The sequence below is a fragment of the Ornithodoros turicata genome, chromosome 5 (genome assembly GCF_037126465.1).
Source record: "Ornithodoros turicata isolate Travis chromosome 5, ASM3712646v1, whole genome shotgun sequence".
Lineage (NCBI taxonomy): Eukaryota > Metazoa > Arthropoda > Arachnida > Ixodida > Argasidae > Ornithodoros > Ornithodoros turicata.
The window spans coordinates 16,270,310-16,285,509 of NC_088205.1; the positions used below are offsets into that span (position 1 = coordinate 16,270,310).

The 15,200-nt window shown below is 44.7% G+C and overlaps 1 protein-coding gene across 2 annotated transcripts in view; it reads left to right on the top strand.

The window, feature by feature from the left end:
- The window catches only part of LOC135394113 (cell adhesion molecule Dscam2-like), a 311,175-nt gene that overhangs the window by 184,117 nt on the left and 111,858 nt on the right, over positions 1-15,200 (top strand). For both annotated transcript variants that reach the window (XM_064624628.1, XM_064624629.1), the window contains exon 7: positions 5,852-6,121. In XM_064624628.1, the coding sequence (XP_064480698.1) occupies positions 5,852-6,121 (270 nt within the window). The remainder of the gene's footprint in view (positions 1-5,851; positions 6,122-15,200) is intronic.

A 15,200-nucleotide genomic window follows, 5' to 3' on the forward strand; every position in this document is an offset into this window, starting at 1 on the left:
TTAAGCCCCGAATTTCATTAAATTGGCCATTTGGCCATTTCGTGTGCCGTTTTGGAAGCGATTTTCTCAAACGCGACCTTTCAGGGTACAACAGGGGAACAAGGTGCGAGGTTCAAACCCCGTGATCTTACTTTCATATATACATGTTACATAATCAGCTGATGACATATCGTTGCTATATCAAATGATATTAAGCCCCGAACTTGGTCAAATTGGCCATTTCGAGTGCCGTTTTGGAAGTGATTTTGTCAAACGCGACCTCTCAGGGTGCAACAGGTGAACAAGGTACGGGGTTCAAACCCCGTGATCTTACTTTCACATATACATGTTACATAATCAGATTAGGGCATCTTTAATATCATTGCTATATCAAATGATATTAAGTCCTGAACTTGGTCAAATTGGCCATTTCGAGGGCTGTTTTGGAAGCGATTTTGTCAAACGGGGCCTCTCAGGGTACAACAGGGGAACAAGATGTTCAAACCCCGTGATCTTACATGTACATATTACAAAATCAGCTTAGGACATCTTTAAGATTATTGCTATATCAAATGATTAAGCCCTGAATTTTATGAAATGAGTCATTTCGAGTGCCGTTTTGGAAGCGATTTTGTCAAACGCGGCCTCTCAGGGTGCAACCGGGAAACAAGGTACGGGGTTCAAACCCCGTGATCTTACTTTCACATGTACATATTACAAAATCAGTTTAGAACATCTTTAAGATTATTTTTATATCAAATGATATTAAGCCTCAACGTTGATGAAATTGTCCATTTGGCCATTTCGAGTGCCGTAAAACGCGACCTCTCAGGGTGCAAAAGGGGAAAATGGTACCGGGCTGAAACTCCGAAATCTGGATTTCATGTGTACATTCTGTAAAACCAGCTTAGGACATTTTTTATATTATTTTATATGAGCTCATATTAAGCCCCAAATTTGATAGCATTTTATTTCTTTTTTCCTTTTCTTTTTTCTTTTTTGCCGTCGTGAGTGTCTTTTTGCAAGCAGTTTCGTCAAACGCGACCTCTGCATGTACAGGGCAAACAAGTCACCATGATACAAGTCATTTCAGTCATTGTAAAGGGCCCCGCTGCCGCCTTTTCCAAAATTCGCGGTGGTTTCGGATGCAATCACAGGAGAGGGGCATAGGATAAGTCGTCGCGTCTTTATATGTGTGTAAAATCTCTGCCACCATGATTAAAGGGGTTTTTGTCCGTTTAGAAAGGGCTCTGCTGCAGCCTTTTATGGAGTTTGCGGCCGCGTCCGTTATAATTCCAGTAGAATGGCAATAGCATAAGCCGTTGCGAATACGTATATGACTTTGGAACTATGATACAAGGGGTATCGACCGTTTTAAAGGGCTCTGCTGCCTCATTTTCTGTATTTTGCGGTAGCCGCTGTTACAATCAGGGTAGAAGGGCATAGCACAAGCCATTGATGACATGTCCTTGGCAGCATGATACAAGGTGTCTCGCCCGTTTTGAAGGGCTATGCTGCATCCTTTTCCGATATTTGCGGTTGCCTGTGTTATGATCTCAGTATAGAATGGCACAGTACAAGTTGTTGATAATAAGTCTTTGGCAGCATGACACAAGGGGTTTTTGCTCATGTAAGAGGGCTCTGTTGCCACGTTTTCCGAATTTGGCGATCGCATGTGTTATAACTCCAGCAAAACAGCATTGCACAAGCCACTGATAACCTTCTTTCTTTCGCTCCATGATACAGGGAGTGTCGCCCGTTTTAAAAGGCCTTGCTGCCGCCGTATCCGAATTTTGCGGTCCCCTCTTGCGCAATCCCGGTAGAAAGGCACAGCATAAGCCGTCATGAATATGCCATTGGTACCATGATACAAGGGGTTTCGTACGTTTGAAAGGGCTCTGCTGCTGCGTTTCCGAATTTTGTGGTCGCTTCTGTTGCAATCCCAGTAGAAGAGCATCATAAGCCGTTGATAATATCTGTTTGGAACCATGATTAAAGAGGTTTCGCCCGTTCTAAAGGGCTCTGCTGCGGTCTTTTACGGATTTTGCGGTCGCCTCCGTTACAATCCCAGTGGGAAGGGCAATTGCATAAGCCGTCTCGAATATGGCTTTGGCACCATGATACAAAGGGTTTCGCCCGTTTTAAAGGGCTCTTCCGGCGCATTTTCCAAATTTTGCGGTCACCACTGTTAAAATTCCCGAACAAGGGCATAGTATAAGTCGTTGTTAATGGCTTCGCTATGCAGAATACAGCAGTGACTCTTTGTGGTGTATTCCTTGGATGGCTCTGCCATCATCGGGGTTGCAGAAAGGTTACTTTTTACTTTTCTCAAAGAAGTTGGCAAGTGATACATATCTATGGGTATATGCATTGGTGGCCAAGCTGTATCAGGAAATCTCATGAATTACAGGGGGAGGGGTTGGAAAAATTCAGGGGGAGTGTACACCTTCCTGGGGGGGGGGGGGGGGGGGTAATGAATCCCCTGGAAAGGACCGCAATTATAGCAAAGCACCTTAGCGTAAACAACTGGGCGATATAGTTATTATGCATTCGCATATACAATTCATCAATGAAAAACTTCACTTGACACACCAACAGAAACAAATTAGCGTCTTTTCCAAATGAGACACTGAAAATTTGAAAGGCGTTTCAAGTTCTTCGCACATAGCTCTTCACGAATGATTATCCCAACGTTCAGGAGCACTGAAATTGTCGGTTTACACACTGTATTGTTGATTTTACTTGCATTTTCAGCGTGAAGAAGAAGAAAAATCAGGGAAAGAGAAATAATTAAAATTTTTCACACAGTGACGCTCGTACATAACTATTCCATCTCTTTTTTCCCCCTTTTTTCTCTGCGCCTTTCTGTGCTCCGTATAGTTTTTCGCGCATGATATCCGGAGAGGCTGCTGCTACGCTGCAAGCCCATAAACTTAGTGTAATAATTAAGATGATGCCATTCTCTGCACGTGCCTCTACTATTACTTCTTAATTATCATATTACTTACAGTGTAGTTTATCAAAATGCACGTTCAGATCAGATCGCTATAACTACTTGTTGAGGTTCATGAGTCACAAGAACTGCTCGAATGTGAATGTACTTCCTAAGATCGACAGGAGCAGCACTACATCGAGCAAGGGTAAAAACAATGCCTGAAAACCTGGTTTCATTCCGAATTCTTCATTACAGGAGGGGGGGGGGGGGCAGCTTTATTCTATTTAGTGGTCAAGAGCCCTCGGGGCACTGAATAGCTGACTGAAAGCCATGCACATGCGGCCCGGCTGTGTGGGAGCCCTGATTGCCCTGATCTAAGCATTGCTTCATCTTAAGCGAGAAATAAATAATGTACTCGTGGGCGCGTAGCACTTGTTTAGAGTTATCTCCAAATCTGCTCACGAACAACTTAATTTTTGACGTTGGGGTGTCTAATCGCCACCGGTGATATTCTACCCTGTTCCAGTTTCTAATCCCCTATACAGGCTATACTGAATCCCCATGCCAGTCTTCATACCATGGATCCATACAATTGGTTATTGGAAATCCACAATAAACATTTGAGATCAAGTTGAAAGGTAAAGGCTGGGATTGAAGGAACGGGTCGCACCATCAAACCGCGTCATTGTTGTTTCGTTTCAAGCTGATCTAAACTGGCTGATTGCTATGCAATTTATTTTTGGAGCACCTTACATTTTCCACGCGTAACTATACTACTGAATACAACAGAACATCTGTCGACGTCTGCACACCGCTCATAGCCGCAGTTACTTCGCGGTGCTAACACGCAATAAAAAAAACTGAATACAACAAGATCCGTACGATGTATACGATGCACTCTACATTTGTAGCTGTAAGGGACGAATGTCGCCTCGGTAGAAGTACTTTCACCAGCTGGAACATATCACGGAAATTTTTCCTTTCCAGGTGGGGGAGCGGCAGACGTGCATTGTCATTCAGAGATGCGATAACACACCACCGAACGCGTTTCAAAATGAACCCCCAGAAAAAAGCTCATTTTCGTGTTATTTTCGTTTCGTCACTGATTTTCCTTTCCCACACTTCAGCCAATCAAATTTTCCTACCTGCGGAAGGCGAAATCTGACATGGGACTTTAAGTTAGAAACTGCAACATCTGTTGTAATTGTCTGTTCTCGTGTTGTTGTAAATTGCCGTGTGACCTATCCACCTGCGACAATACCTACAAGTATGGGTAAACAGCATTGTAAACGCACTAAAATAAAATTCACTCAGATGTTCTCTACTTCCTCGCCGCCTTGTGTATCGCTGACTTCTGTATTCCTACTCACTGCTGGGATTTGGGAATATGCACGCCTTCGATTCTGAATGTATTTAGTAGTATGTATTTAGTTCTGCACCAAAATCTCTAGTCCAACGAAGTCGCGTTTGATCAAATCATTGCCACTCGCAGACGCCACCACTCGCATCGCCACAACACTCGCAGACGCCAAATTGTCCATATCTTCCATTTCATTTAGTAATAGCTCTGGATATAAACGTGATATCGAAGATGTCATGATTTAATTATGTAGTCTGTATAACCATGCTTAATAGCTATGAGTCCGCGGCCCATACCTGTTTCCCTTCCTACAGCCTGCGAAGTAGCGTTTGGTCAAATCGTTCATTTTCAAGCGACCAAAGAACAAAGTGTAGACAAGATGACACATAAGTCGCTGTGTTGTTTCGTGCTTGTTCTTTGGTCGCTTGTGGATTTACACCAACCAGCCCAATCTATATACTTCAGACATTTTGCCAAATCGTCGCCCAAGTGGCACTCACTGGCACCAAATTGTCAGTTTCCTCTATTTTAGCTCGTAACAACTCTTGATACCAACTTCATACTGACGGTATCATCATAAAATTACGTAGTCTGTGTATCGTCTGCGAACCGTAGCTGTTGTCCTCGCTGCACCCTTAGAACTCGCGTTTAGTCAATTTGTAGTCCAGAAGGCTATCACGGGCGTCAACCTGCCAATTTCATCCGGCAATCTCCCGATATCTGGAAAGTCTCATGCTCGTTCCCACAGTTACACATCACGTCTTATTCTTTATCTTACACGAAATCTCCGGGGCGTGTTATCGGTGTCGTTATCAGGTCGGGGCGCGAAAAGGAAATTGTTCGCCTCAGATATGTCCTCCTCTCCCTGCCCAAATCTGTTCCTTCTCACGTGCTCACGCACCACCTTGTAAACTTAGCTTCCTTGCGTAGTCCTCTGCTATCAGGTAAAGCCGGGTTTCAGAGGGGGTGTCCCGGAATGCTGCTCTTGAGATGGTGGACAAACTCCATGATGTGAAAAGCCTGAGTCCGGGCAACAACTAGAGGGACCGGTGCGTGTTTGTCCGGTCCGTCTACTCGTTGCCCCGACTCAGGCTTTTCACAACATGGTAGTTATTGAGATATTTGCATAAATAGACGGTAATAGCACACCCCGGATGATGAGAGCGGTGAACACTAAAACTCTCATAAAATGACGAAGGACGTCACGTTGACGTTTAACCGAATAGACCAATGGGTGAGCGAGTATCCCTCGGAAGCAATGTCTCGATCACCACTGTGTCTTGGTTGGTTGGTTGGTGGCTTGTACTTGCCGAGGATTTGCCTGCCTTTGCCTTTTGGGGTAAGAAAATTCGTACCGTTGCATTATCAGTGACGGATAACAGAACCGGTGAAATAGAATATGCGTTCTGAGCTGGTTGTTGTCTAAGAGATCGTCCCTTTGGAAGATCAGTATTGTTAAAAAAAAGACATATATGATAGAAAATAGTATAAGTGAAGCAGCAAAAAATTCTTATAGAACCATACTGGGCCAACTATAGTATCTGTATTGTATTAACAAGACAATTATATTCCTGCAGTGCCCCTCAGCGCGACCCTGGAGCCAGCCTTCCAGACAATAGCGGTTGGACTTCCGGTGACGCTGAACTGCAGCGTGCAGGGACAGCCCGTCCATCGCGTGACGTGGTGGAAAGACGGTGTCCTACTGGTTCCCGACGGCCGTGTGCAGCTAATATCACGTGACCAGATCCGGATTAAATCCGTGCGCCGCGAAGACGCCGGAATGTACCAGTGTGTTGCACAGAACGAGAGAGACTCGTGTCAGGCTGCGGCTCATCTTCGTCTTGACGGTCAGTATGCTTGCGATGTTCCTGTGTGTCCTTTTTGAAGGGGTTGTGACTCTTTGGTTCATTATATCACGCACGCCTTATATTACACACCAGATTATTGAAGAAAAAAATAAATATTTTAGGTGTCGCAGTTGTCGTATACAAGCCCCTGATCAGACATCGGCATCGAGATCTGTTGTCAGAGGCACTAGAGATTCGGGCCTTCCTATTAGTCGTCGTATGCACGTGACCGCTCCGCGCCCGCTTCACTGGCGGAGATATCTGCCGTGACGTCACAATAGGATGAGTTTCGGTATTGGTGGCGCCGACGTCGAACGCGTTCATTGCTGTTTGTTTGTTTGTAAGAACAAAAAAAACAAGGAGAAATTGAACTCGTCTCCCGACTTGTTCTGCTACTCCTAACAAAAATTCTCACCCCACCCCACCCCCAAAAACTACTTCTGAGGTGCTCTACTCGCAAGTTCGCTAATCACTATTCAGAAGTCCACTCTCCACATGTTCACTAGAAGTCCACAACTAAACACTATTCACAATTATCCCAAGATCATGCACAGAGGATGCTAGAAGGTTGTATCCATCCCACAGCTCTGGACAAATTTCACAGGTGCCGCCAAGGCAGCACCCCTCGTGTTCGGTGTCCAAAGTCCCAACACCTTCACTATATCGAAGACCCTGCTGTCTATAGCTCATTCATTCATTCATTCGTTCATTGCTCTCTTTGCCGTGAGGCTTTGAATCCAGGTTGAATCCAGGCTCACATTCATTCGATAACTTCTGGCGAAGTGTCACAGCTCTCTGATCTCTCACAGAACGTTAAATCAAGATACCTTTCTGAGCGATGTATGCTGTTGCACTTAATTGCCTTGTAGCAGTTGCCACACTGGTTCTTACTTCGCGATTAAAGGGGCAGATGAACTTGCTCTCAGGCCGGTCAATTCGTTCAAGGCATTATGTTGATTTCCTCCTTTGAAGAACTAACGCGGCACAGTGGTTCGAAGACTAGTTACGATGACTACGCGGTCAGCTGTTTGCTATGACCGTGATGTAAAAATGAGGACTACTTCAACGAAAGCGTTGCTACGTCGCATAACGGGCATATCTGCGCACGTTGCTTCCTTCGAGTGACAGTTCTAGAAGCAAAATTGAATGGGATTACTTCTTCCATGACTCTTGAAAAAGTTATCGTGGTCAGTAATATCAATGAAAATAATGTGCAATAGAAATATATGACATGAATTCCTTTAAAATATTTGTTATTCGTAATGCTTAATTGACCTAATTGCACTTTGCTTCCCACTAATGGGACAGCATAACTTTGCTACGCATGAAAAGTACTGCTTCTAAAATGTACAAAATAGCAAAGATGCGCGCATATATCGTTTGTACGTGCGCATTCTGTCAGGGGAGGTTACAATGTGATCTGTTTTTTTACTTTTGCTCATACGTTTTCTCTTGTATTGCTACCCTAAAGAGGGGGCAAGTCACAATGCTGTGCTATATATACAGAAAATGTAGTCACATATTATGTATATGTGAACGAAAGGGTGATGGTATGTGCAATTCACAGTGACTTTGCTGATTCTATTGTATTGCCAACTGTAGGATGGGACAAGCGCAATGCTTGCCCACGTCACATCTAAAAAATAGTACTGCCATCGCCCTAAAAACGAAACGCAAACTACCACGTCTTTGTCACCCTCCCCGTCGAACGTTAGAACTTAACTTAACCTGCAACAAAACATCACGCCATGGAATTTGATGAATCTCACCCCTCACCCCCCCCCCCCCCCCCCCCACACACACATCCGGTTTCAGTTTCTCACACTCGTTTCTTTCTGGCGCAACTCTTCGTGTCGCATCTATCACGTGAGAGAGAGAGATAATACCTGTTTATTTACAAACATTGGAACGGTCTATCACGTGAAGGTGAGGCTAGCATGTATACATCGCGTATGTTCGGGCAGTGCTACTTTTTTTCCGGTGAAGAGAGTTACTTCAAATATTACATTACTATAATCATTATTTGAAATTTATACCGAAGCGTTTGGCTCGTGGTCGTGAACCAGCATGAGGAATCTTATGCGAGTTGCTTCCGAGACTGACACAAGACTACGCTGATCACAATCAATAATTATTATTTTCACATCCGTTGTTTAACAATTCAAACACCACGATAGAACGGAGCTCGATAGAGAGCAGCGCCGACTCCAGCCATTCCACACCGACATTGAACATTCATAGATCTTCAGGGAAACACCACCACCTGCCTATATCGGCTTGTGTGTGTATGCAGCCATACAAGGCCACATACAGACGAGGATACATTACAAATTCAAATGTGTTACATACGTCGCAAATTTGAACCTGGAAGCACGTAACAAGTTCTGTTACGTTCTGCGTGGGTGTATTCTGTTTTCAGTTTGAATCGAGCGCTGGATGCTGCTTGCAGCGTGGAATGTGAGTGCGCGTGAATATTGCACTGCTCTTTCAATGTACGCAGTAGAGAATTTGCGTAACCAGATACAGCTCTCCCGCGAGAATTGCAGATTCCAATATTATTGGGAAGAGGTCGAGCCCTTCGCGTGTGTTTGCAAACACGGAAAGTACGCGAAAAAAAGAAGAAGTGGGCGTGTGCGCGTGGCAACATCAAATTCGAAAATCTTGTAGAGCTTTATGTTCTTCCTGCAGCTACGTCGTCACCCGGAAATGTTGCGAGTGGATGCGAGATGAAGCTTCGCATAGTGTTACAAAATAGAAAAAAAAACATGAGAATTCTGCGAGTGCTGTATTATTATTATTTTTTAATACATTTCTGTGAAAATATCTTTTTCTGTATATTATTTTTACCACAGGTTCTGTCTGAAAAAATTGCCGAACTGTTTCGTGTAGCGTTTTCGTCTTTCTGCGTATTTTGTTCGCAGCTCCTTTTGAAGCTCTTCTGTGGAGAGTATCTCGAAAGTCTGAAGTAAAAAAAAAGTTCGCCGGAGACGTTTCGACGGTACATTCCACTCAACTGAACGAACAAAAGTATCACCGAAGCATCGTGCAGATGGCCCTCTAGGGCGGATGCCGCTGAAACGTCGCCTCCAGTTGTTTCGATTTTTGTAACCCTACACTCTTCGAAATGAACTTCACCGCATGGCACGCTCCTAGCCAACCATAATCTCGAATGATATCGTTATCTGCCCTGATTTGTTGAAAACGGGAGGCGTACGCCTTTTTTGTGACGATTATGAACAGCATACGTGTCACAAAAAAGGCGTACGCCTCCCGTTCTGAACAAATCAGTGCAGATAACGATATCATTCGAGGTTGTGGTTGGCTAAGAGCGTGCTATGTGGTGAAATTCATTTTTAAGAGTGTACACTCCAAAAGCAGAACTTCACCGCATAGCACGCTGTGCCCCAACCATTGCCACGAATGATAGGGTTATCGCTTCTGATTCGAAAGAGAGAGCGGGGCGTACGCCTTTTTGTTTCAGTTTGGATATATGATAATTGACACAAAAAGTCATACGCCTCCCTGTCTCTTCGAATCAGAAGCGATAGCCCTATCATTCGTAGCAATGGTTGGCGCAGAGCGTGCTACGCGGTGAAATTCTGTTTTTAGAGTGCAGGATTGTACACATTAACAGCCCGTCCGAGTTCCGCCGAAGTGGCACTTATTCCTATTTCTCTACTAACTTGTGACTGTCAGAACGCCCTTTTCTTGACGTTACATAGGATATACTACTAATACACTGTGCACTACCATCTGTCGGAAAAGAACAAAAGAAGAAAAACACCCCCCAACCAACCACAAGAGGCGATGCTGTACCCTGTTGCTCGTGGTAACTACACTCTTAAAGATGAACTTCACCGCATAGCACGCTCCTAGCCAACCATCATCTCGAATGATATCGTTATCTGCCCGGATTTGTTGAAAACGGGAGGCGTACGCCTTTTCTGTGACACTTATGCATTTCATAATTGTCACAAAAAGGCGTGTCGCCTCCCGTTTCTAACGATAACGATATTATTCGAGATGATGGTTGGCTAGGAGCGTGCTATGCGGTGAAGTTCATGTTTAAGAGTGTAGAACGTCCTCGGAAAATAATACTGGATACGCCCGTATGTTTCGTAATACGTATCCGCTGTTATTTTAGTGCATTATTTCGCAAGACCAAATTTGACGAAATTTGAAATTTTTGAAATTTGAATTGATTCACTATTGACGGAGACAGGGCTCAGTAGTCGGTCGTGTAAAAAAAAAGCACGGGTGTTGTTTGTACCATTACTTAGGCAGCTCAATACGTACGACGAATACCACGTTGTCTTTCTGCTAAATTCGTCCCCATCACGGCTCGTAATTACGATTGGGTAATGCCTCATTCCGCGCTGGAAGCAGCCTCGGATGTCTCTCACTTTGTGGGAAATTGAAAGCTCGCATTCGCTTCATTTATTGGAACCTGTTTACGTTTGAAACACAGACACCGTGTTCAATTTAGTTGCTGGAGTCGTACGCGCTTTGAAATTCCGACAAACGCGCGCCTGCATGAAAATTATAGAAAGTGGAAATGGGTGCGCTCTTTTTCTCATCACTGCTTGCGTGCTGGAAAATTGAGCCAACCGGCCTCTTTAATGCGGTTGAGTTAAATCCCACCGGAGAAAAAAAGACGAAAAGAGAAACGTATTTTCTGTGCTGTGGAAGTTTGAAGGGAAAATTCAGAAACGAGACATGAGGTATAGTATTGTGTTCATCTTTGAACAATAAACTTTCATGTGCTAAGCGCTACTGCAAAATCTTACAGAAATCTCACAAAACAATTCCTGCAAGATTCGGAAAGAATATGTGTGGGATAGTGAAACAGCAGCATTTACAGAATTTCTCTCGACTGTCTCATAAGCACAGAATATCCTCCTCCTCAGTTACGTACAGGAACCCTACAGGATTTCCCTTAGACCTTCCTACAATTTCCTACAATAAGCCTCGCTGTGATAGGAGGAAAAACCACGAGAAAAAGAGCAATAACAAGGTCGCTGGACGTAATCGTCCGGTGAATTTTTATTGGTCGCCGGTAATGCGAAATTTGGGTGCAGCTGTTGAGTTTGAGTTATACACCACTATTTTTGTTTTCCACACATAGTATTTTCTTCAGGTAGTACTCGTATCCCACTTCGTGAAGTAACTGCCGTGATTTCGAGGCCGCCACGGCTCCAGTCGCAAGTTTGGAGCCAAGCTCACCGAGCTGCAACCAGATGAGCTCCGGCCTCCCAAGCGTGCTCTCCTACTTCGCTTTCGTCCTCGCGCCCTCTTCACTCTTGCCGTACGCTTGCCCGCTGTTTTCCTCCTCACGATGTCCCGTACTTTCACCCTACGCTTCGCTCCTCGTTCGCTCTGCCGGTTACAACGCCGACGCCGCTCACCGCAGGCGCGGACGCCTAAGAGTAGGCTACGCTAAAAAATCAGCGCGTGTGCATTCCATTCTTCATTCATATCATTTGGGAAGCTTCCCATATGAAGCACTAGTGTACCAGGTCTTGCGAGACGTGATTGCGAGGATGCACGAAACGAGTCTTTGCGCGAATGCAGTAGACGCGTTTATAATTTGTACAGACAACACCTCACTCTTCTTCCGGTTCAAAGAGCGCATTCCGCAGTATCTGCAAAGGAATCTGTGAAGGAAAGGTTCAGCGAGCCAATAAAATTGGAATGAATACCTCCAATATACGCCCGAAAAGTTACTGTACAGAGCTAAGTTCGTAACCTGTACCTATACTATAAATCTCGTAACAGATTTCAAAGAATTCAATATTTTTGTATTCTCTTAAAAGTGTACCGGCTAAATCTAGAGGTACACGTACCTCTAGGCTTGAAGGGGCGCTGGAATTACATTTTTTATTTATTTTTATTTATGAATTCTTTTTATTATTCTTTCTTTTATTTTTTGCTGTGACGCGTTCTGAAACGAATGGAATGAGCTCCCGCGTAAGCTCGACAAGCGAAGGTGACCTGGAGCGCGCGTGCGAGGCCTCTTTTCCGCACCCATTTCAAAAATCCTCCACTCTTGAAAACAGCGAATCGGAGAACGAGGGGCCGAGGAGGGTACGTCGTGACGTAGCCAATTCCCCTGCCATGTGGCTCATGACGTAACGGCTCAGGTTAAGCGGGTATAATATCAGCGGGTATATAATCAGCGCGTGAGCAGACAAGAAAGAAGCAAACAAAAAAAGCACGGGGACTTTCCGGCGTTATAAGAAAGGATCGTGTCGGTCGTCTGCGGTTGCTTTCTCCGTCTGTTTTTGTACAGTGAGAATACATCGCTCAATGAAACCAAACACACACACTAAGTATGTTTTTTCTTGTTCTTGCAAATGAGCACCGCAAAACAACTGAGGGTGTGAGCGGTGTAGGAACATGAACAGAGTGAGAGGGGAGGGGGGATAGCAGGAACGAGTGGGAGATAATGGCTTCGTCTACGATCTGGACCGACTCCACGGTGATGTGAGTCAACATCCGTTTAAAAACTGTGCCGGAAAACCCAGGGAAAATCTCAAACAGGTGCCCGTGGTCAGATCCCGTCACCTCCTGCTATTTAGTATGGCATTGACCACCAGCAACAAACGGATGCTATGCGTCACCGGTAGTTGTCGCCACCAACGATATTTAGAGCATTCAACACGAGGGATACGTTAGCTTGCTCGTGTTCGGGTACTTAAAGGGATAGTCCGGACAAAAAACAAATTTCAAGAAGCACAGTAAGTCTGTTGCTGCCTCCCTTCATATCCGCATTCTTTAATGTTCGCCGGGAAGAGAGACAAAGCAGTATGTGCTTGCTTTTCGTCTTAGGGCAAGGGCAGTACTATTTTCGAATCGTGATGTGGGCAGGCATTGCGCTTGTCCCATCCTACTATTTGCAATACAAACACAGTCAGGCTTTTTCTCATGACACCAAGAGTCACACTCGGAAATAGTTGAGTTAAATTCGAACTTCGGTGAAATTATTTAAAAGTGCGCTTACGTTATCGTGATCCTACCTATGACAATATTCCTCAATCAGTTAAATAACGTTACAATCTGGGTTGCTTGGATATGCATTAAAATCAATAAAACCCCAGTGCGGGGTACAAAGACCCCAGTGCTCGGGTTGCGTCGTGTCCTCCTTTTAAGTGTTTCACCCTGCACTGGGGTGTTATCGATATAAATTCCTCAATCACCTCAATCATCTCGACCTGGGTGACGTATGCCACGGTGCTGTGGCCCATGCTTATGTCTGCGTAGAACCGAAACCAGATTTGAGCGTGCCGTTTGTTTTGATTGTTTACCTCAATAATGTAAAATCACTTATCATCTATGAAACATCTCGATAACTTGAATATGGCACGAGCTTTCGTGCAGAATCTGCACTTCTTTAGGTGCTGTTCAGGTAGCCACCTCAACAACCACGGCGCTCAGTTGGGTGTAAGTTTGCATGTGCTATCTAGACGTAACTCACAACGGAATAAATCCGTAAACCTCCAAATTAGACACCGGCGTGGTACTGTCCCTTTATAATATATGCCATTTTCACTGTTTCCAAGCTACCTTGATTATAGCGCGCTAACACTTACTACCAACAAACTGCGTATATAAATAAACGACGCTTTAAACAGATAAACCAAACATATATCGCGCACGCCGAACACCACGTCCGCAAACTCTACGAACTCCCGAACTTCTCCAATCATCCGACAGCTCAACAACGAAAACAACAAAACTGTTCGCACCTCTGATCAATTCAGCAAACACAAGGATGCGAGGAGAGCGAGGGAAAGTTTGTTCGACACTTTCCAACTCAGAGCAAAGCGTCTGGGGTCGCTAATCCGGGCTCCACACAGCCAAGAAGGGCGATCAGCAAGGGCTTCAAAGAGGCGAGAAAGAAGAACATATAGGATTTTCCCTATGCTATGCAAGTTCAACATGTGTGAGAGCAGGACTTAGCCCTCTTACGCTGAAGGGCTTTATGATGTTGTAGAAAAACAGAGTGGGACTTCTCTGACTGGAAGTGCTGTTCAACCGCTATTTGTTCCTGTCTGTTAAATTGAGGAAAGACATGTAGTCGAGGGAAGTTCTGTCTAGGGACAACAGAGGCATACGGAATTTCAAGTAACCCACGAAAAAGCGAATGTTTTACGATTACGTATTCCATAGGCATCAGTATACAGCACACTGTCAGTTGTTCTGCTAGGTGGACACCCTACACTACGCCTACGCATTGCGTCACTGCGCTACTCATTACGTCACTGGTACACTACCTTCTAACACACTTCTTGCTCTATATTGGGGGGTTTCAACAACAAAGGACAGGACTTCGAGGTGGACTGACTCGCGTCATGTGTAAACCTCAGTCACAAAGTATTATTTCAAATAATTATGTCGCGGGGCAGTAATTAGCCACTGGTTAGCCTCAATAATCAGCATTAGTAAGCGCTTCAAAATACTTCGTTTCAGATATTATCACTAGCTGCGTTTACATGAATGCGACAAAAGCTTATCGCGTCGACTTATCGCAGCAAATCCTCTCCGACAGGGCCCGATCAACTAATACACCGGTCGGGATGTGTGCGATAACTGGATACGATACGCTTCTGCCGCATTCATGTAAACACGGGTACTGTTTGCTTCGTCGTTATCGTGGAGAAGAGGGGAAAACAAAGATATACTGACAACGAGAATGAATACTGAAATAAAGTCTCAAGACTCATAACAACACACTATAAACGAGATTCATGCCAAGAAGAGGAAACTGTCGCGTCTGTTTTTTTTTTTTTTTTTTTACTCCGAAACCACTCTGCTGGTTCACTCACAAGAACCCGAACGGCATCTTGAGCTGCGCAACTGACCAAACAAGACCACATTGGGCCATCGTCAACACAGCCACAAAAGACAAGACCGTTGCTCGGACGGTAACCTAATAAGCAGCCATCCAACCTCAAACCCCTTCTTTCGTTCGAACATGGAGGCAAGAAAGGAAAGAATCGGGGGAAAAAGAATGGTAGCCAAGACAAAGGCGCTGTACGGTCGACTGCGTTCTTCGCTACATCCGACAAGAGACGAATGA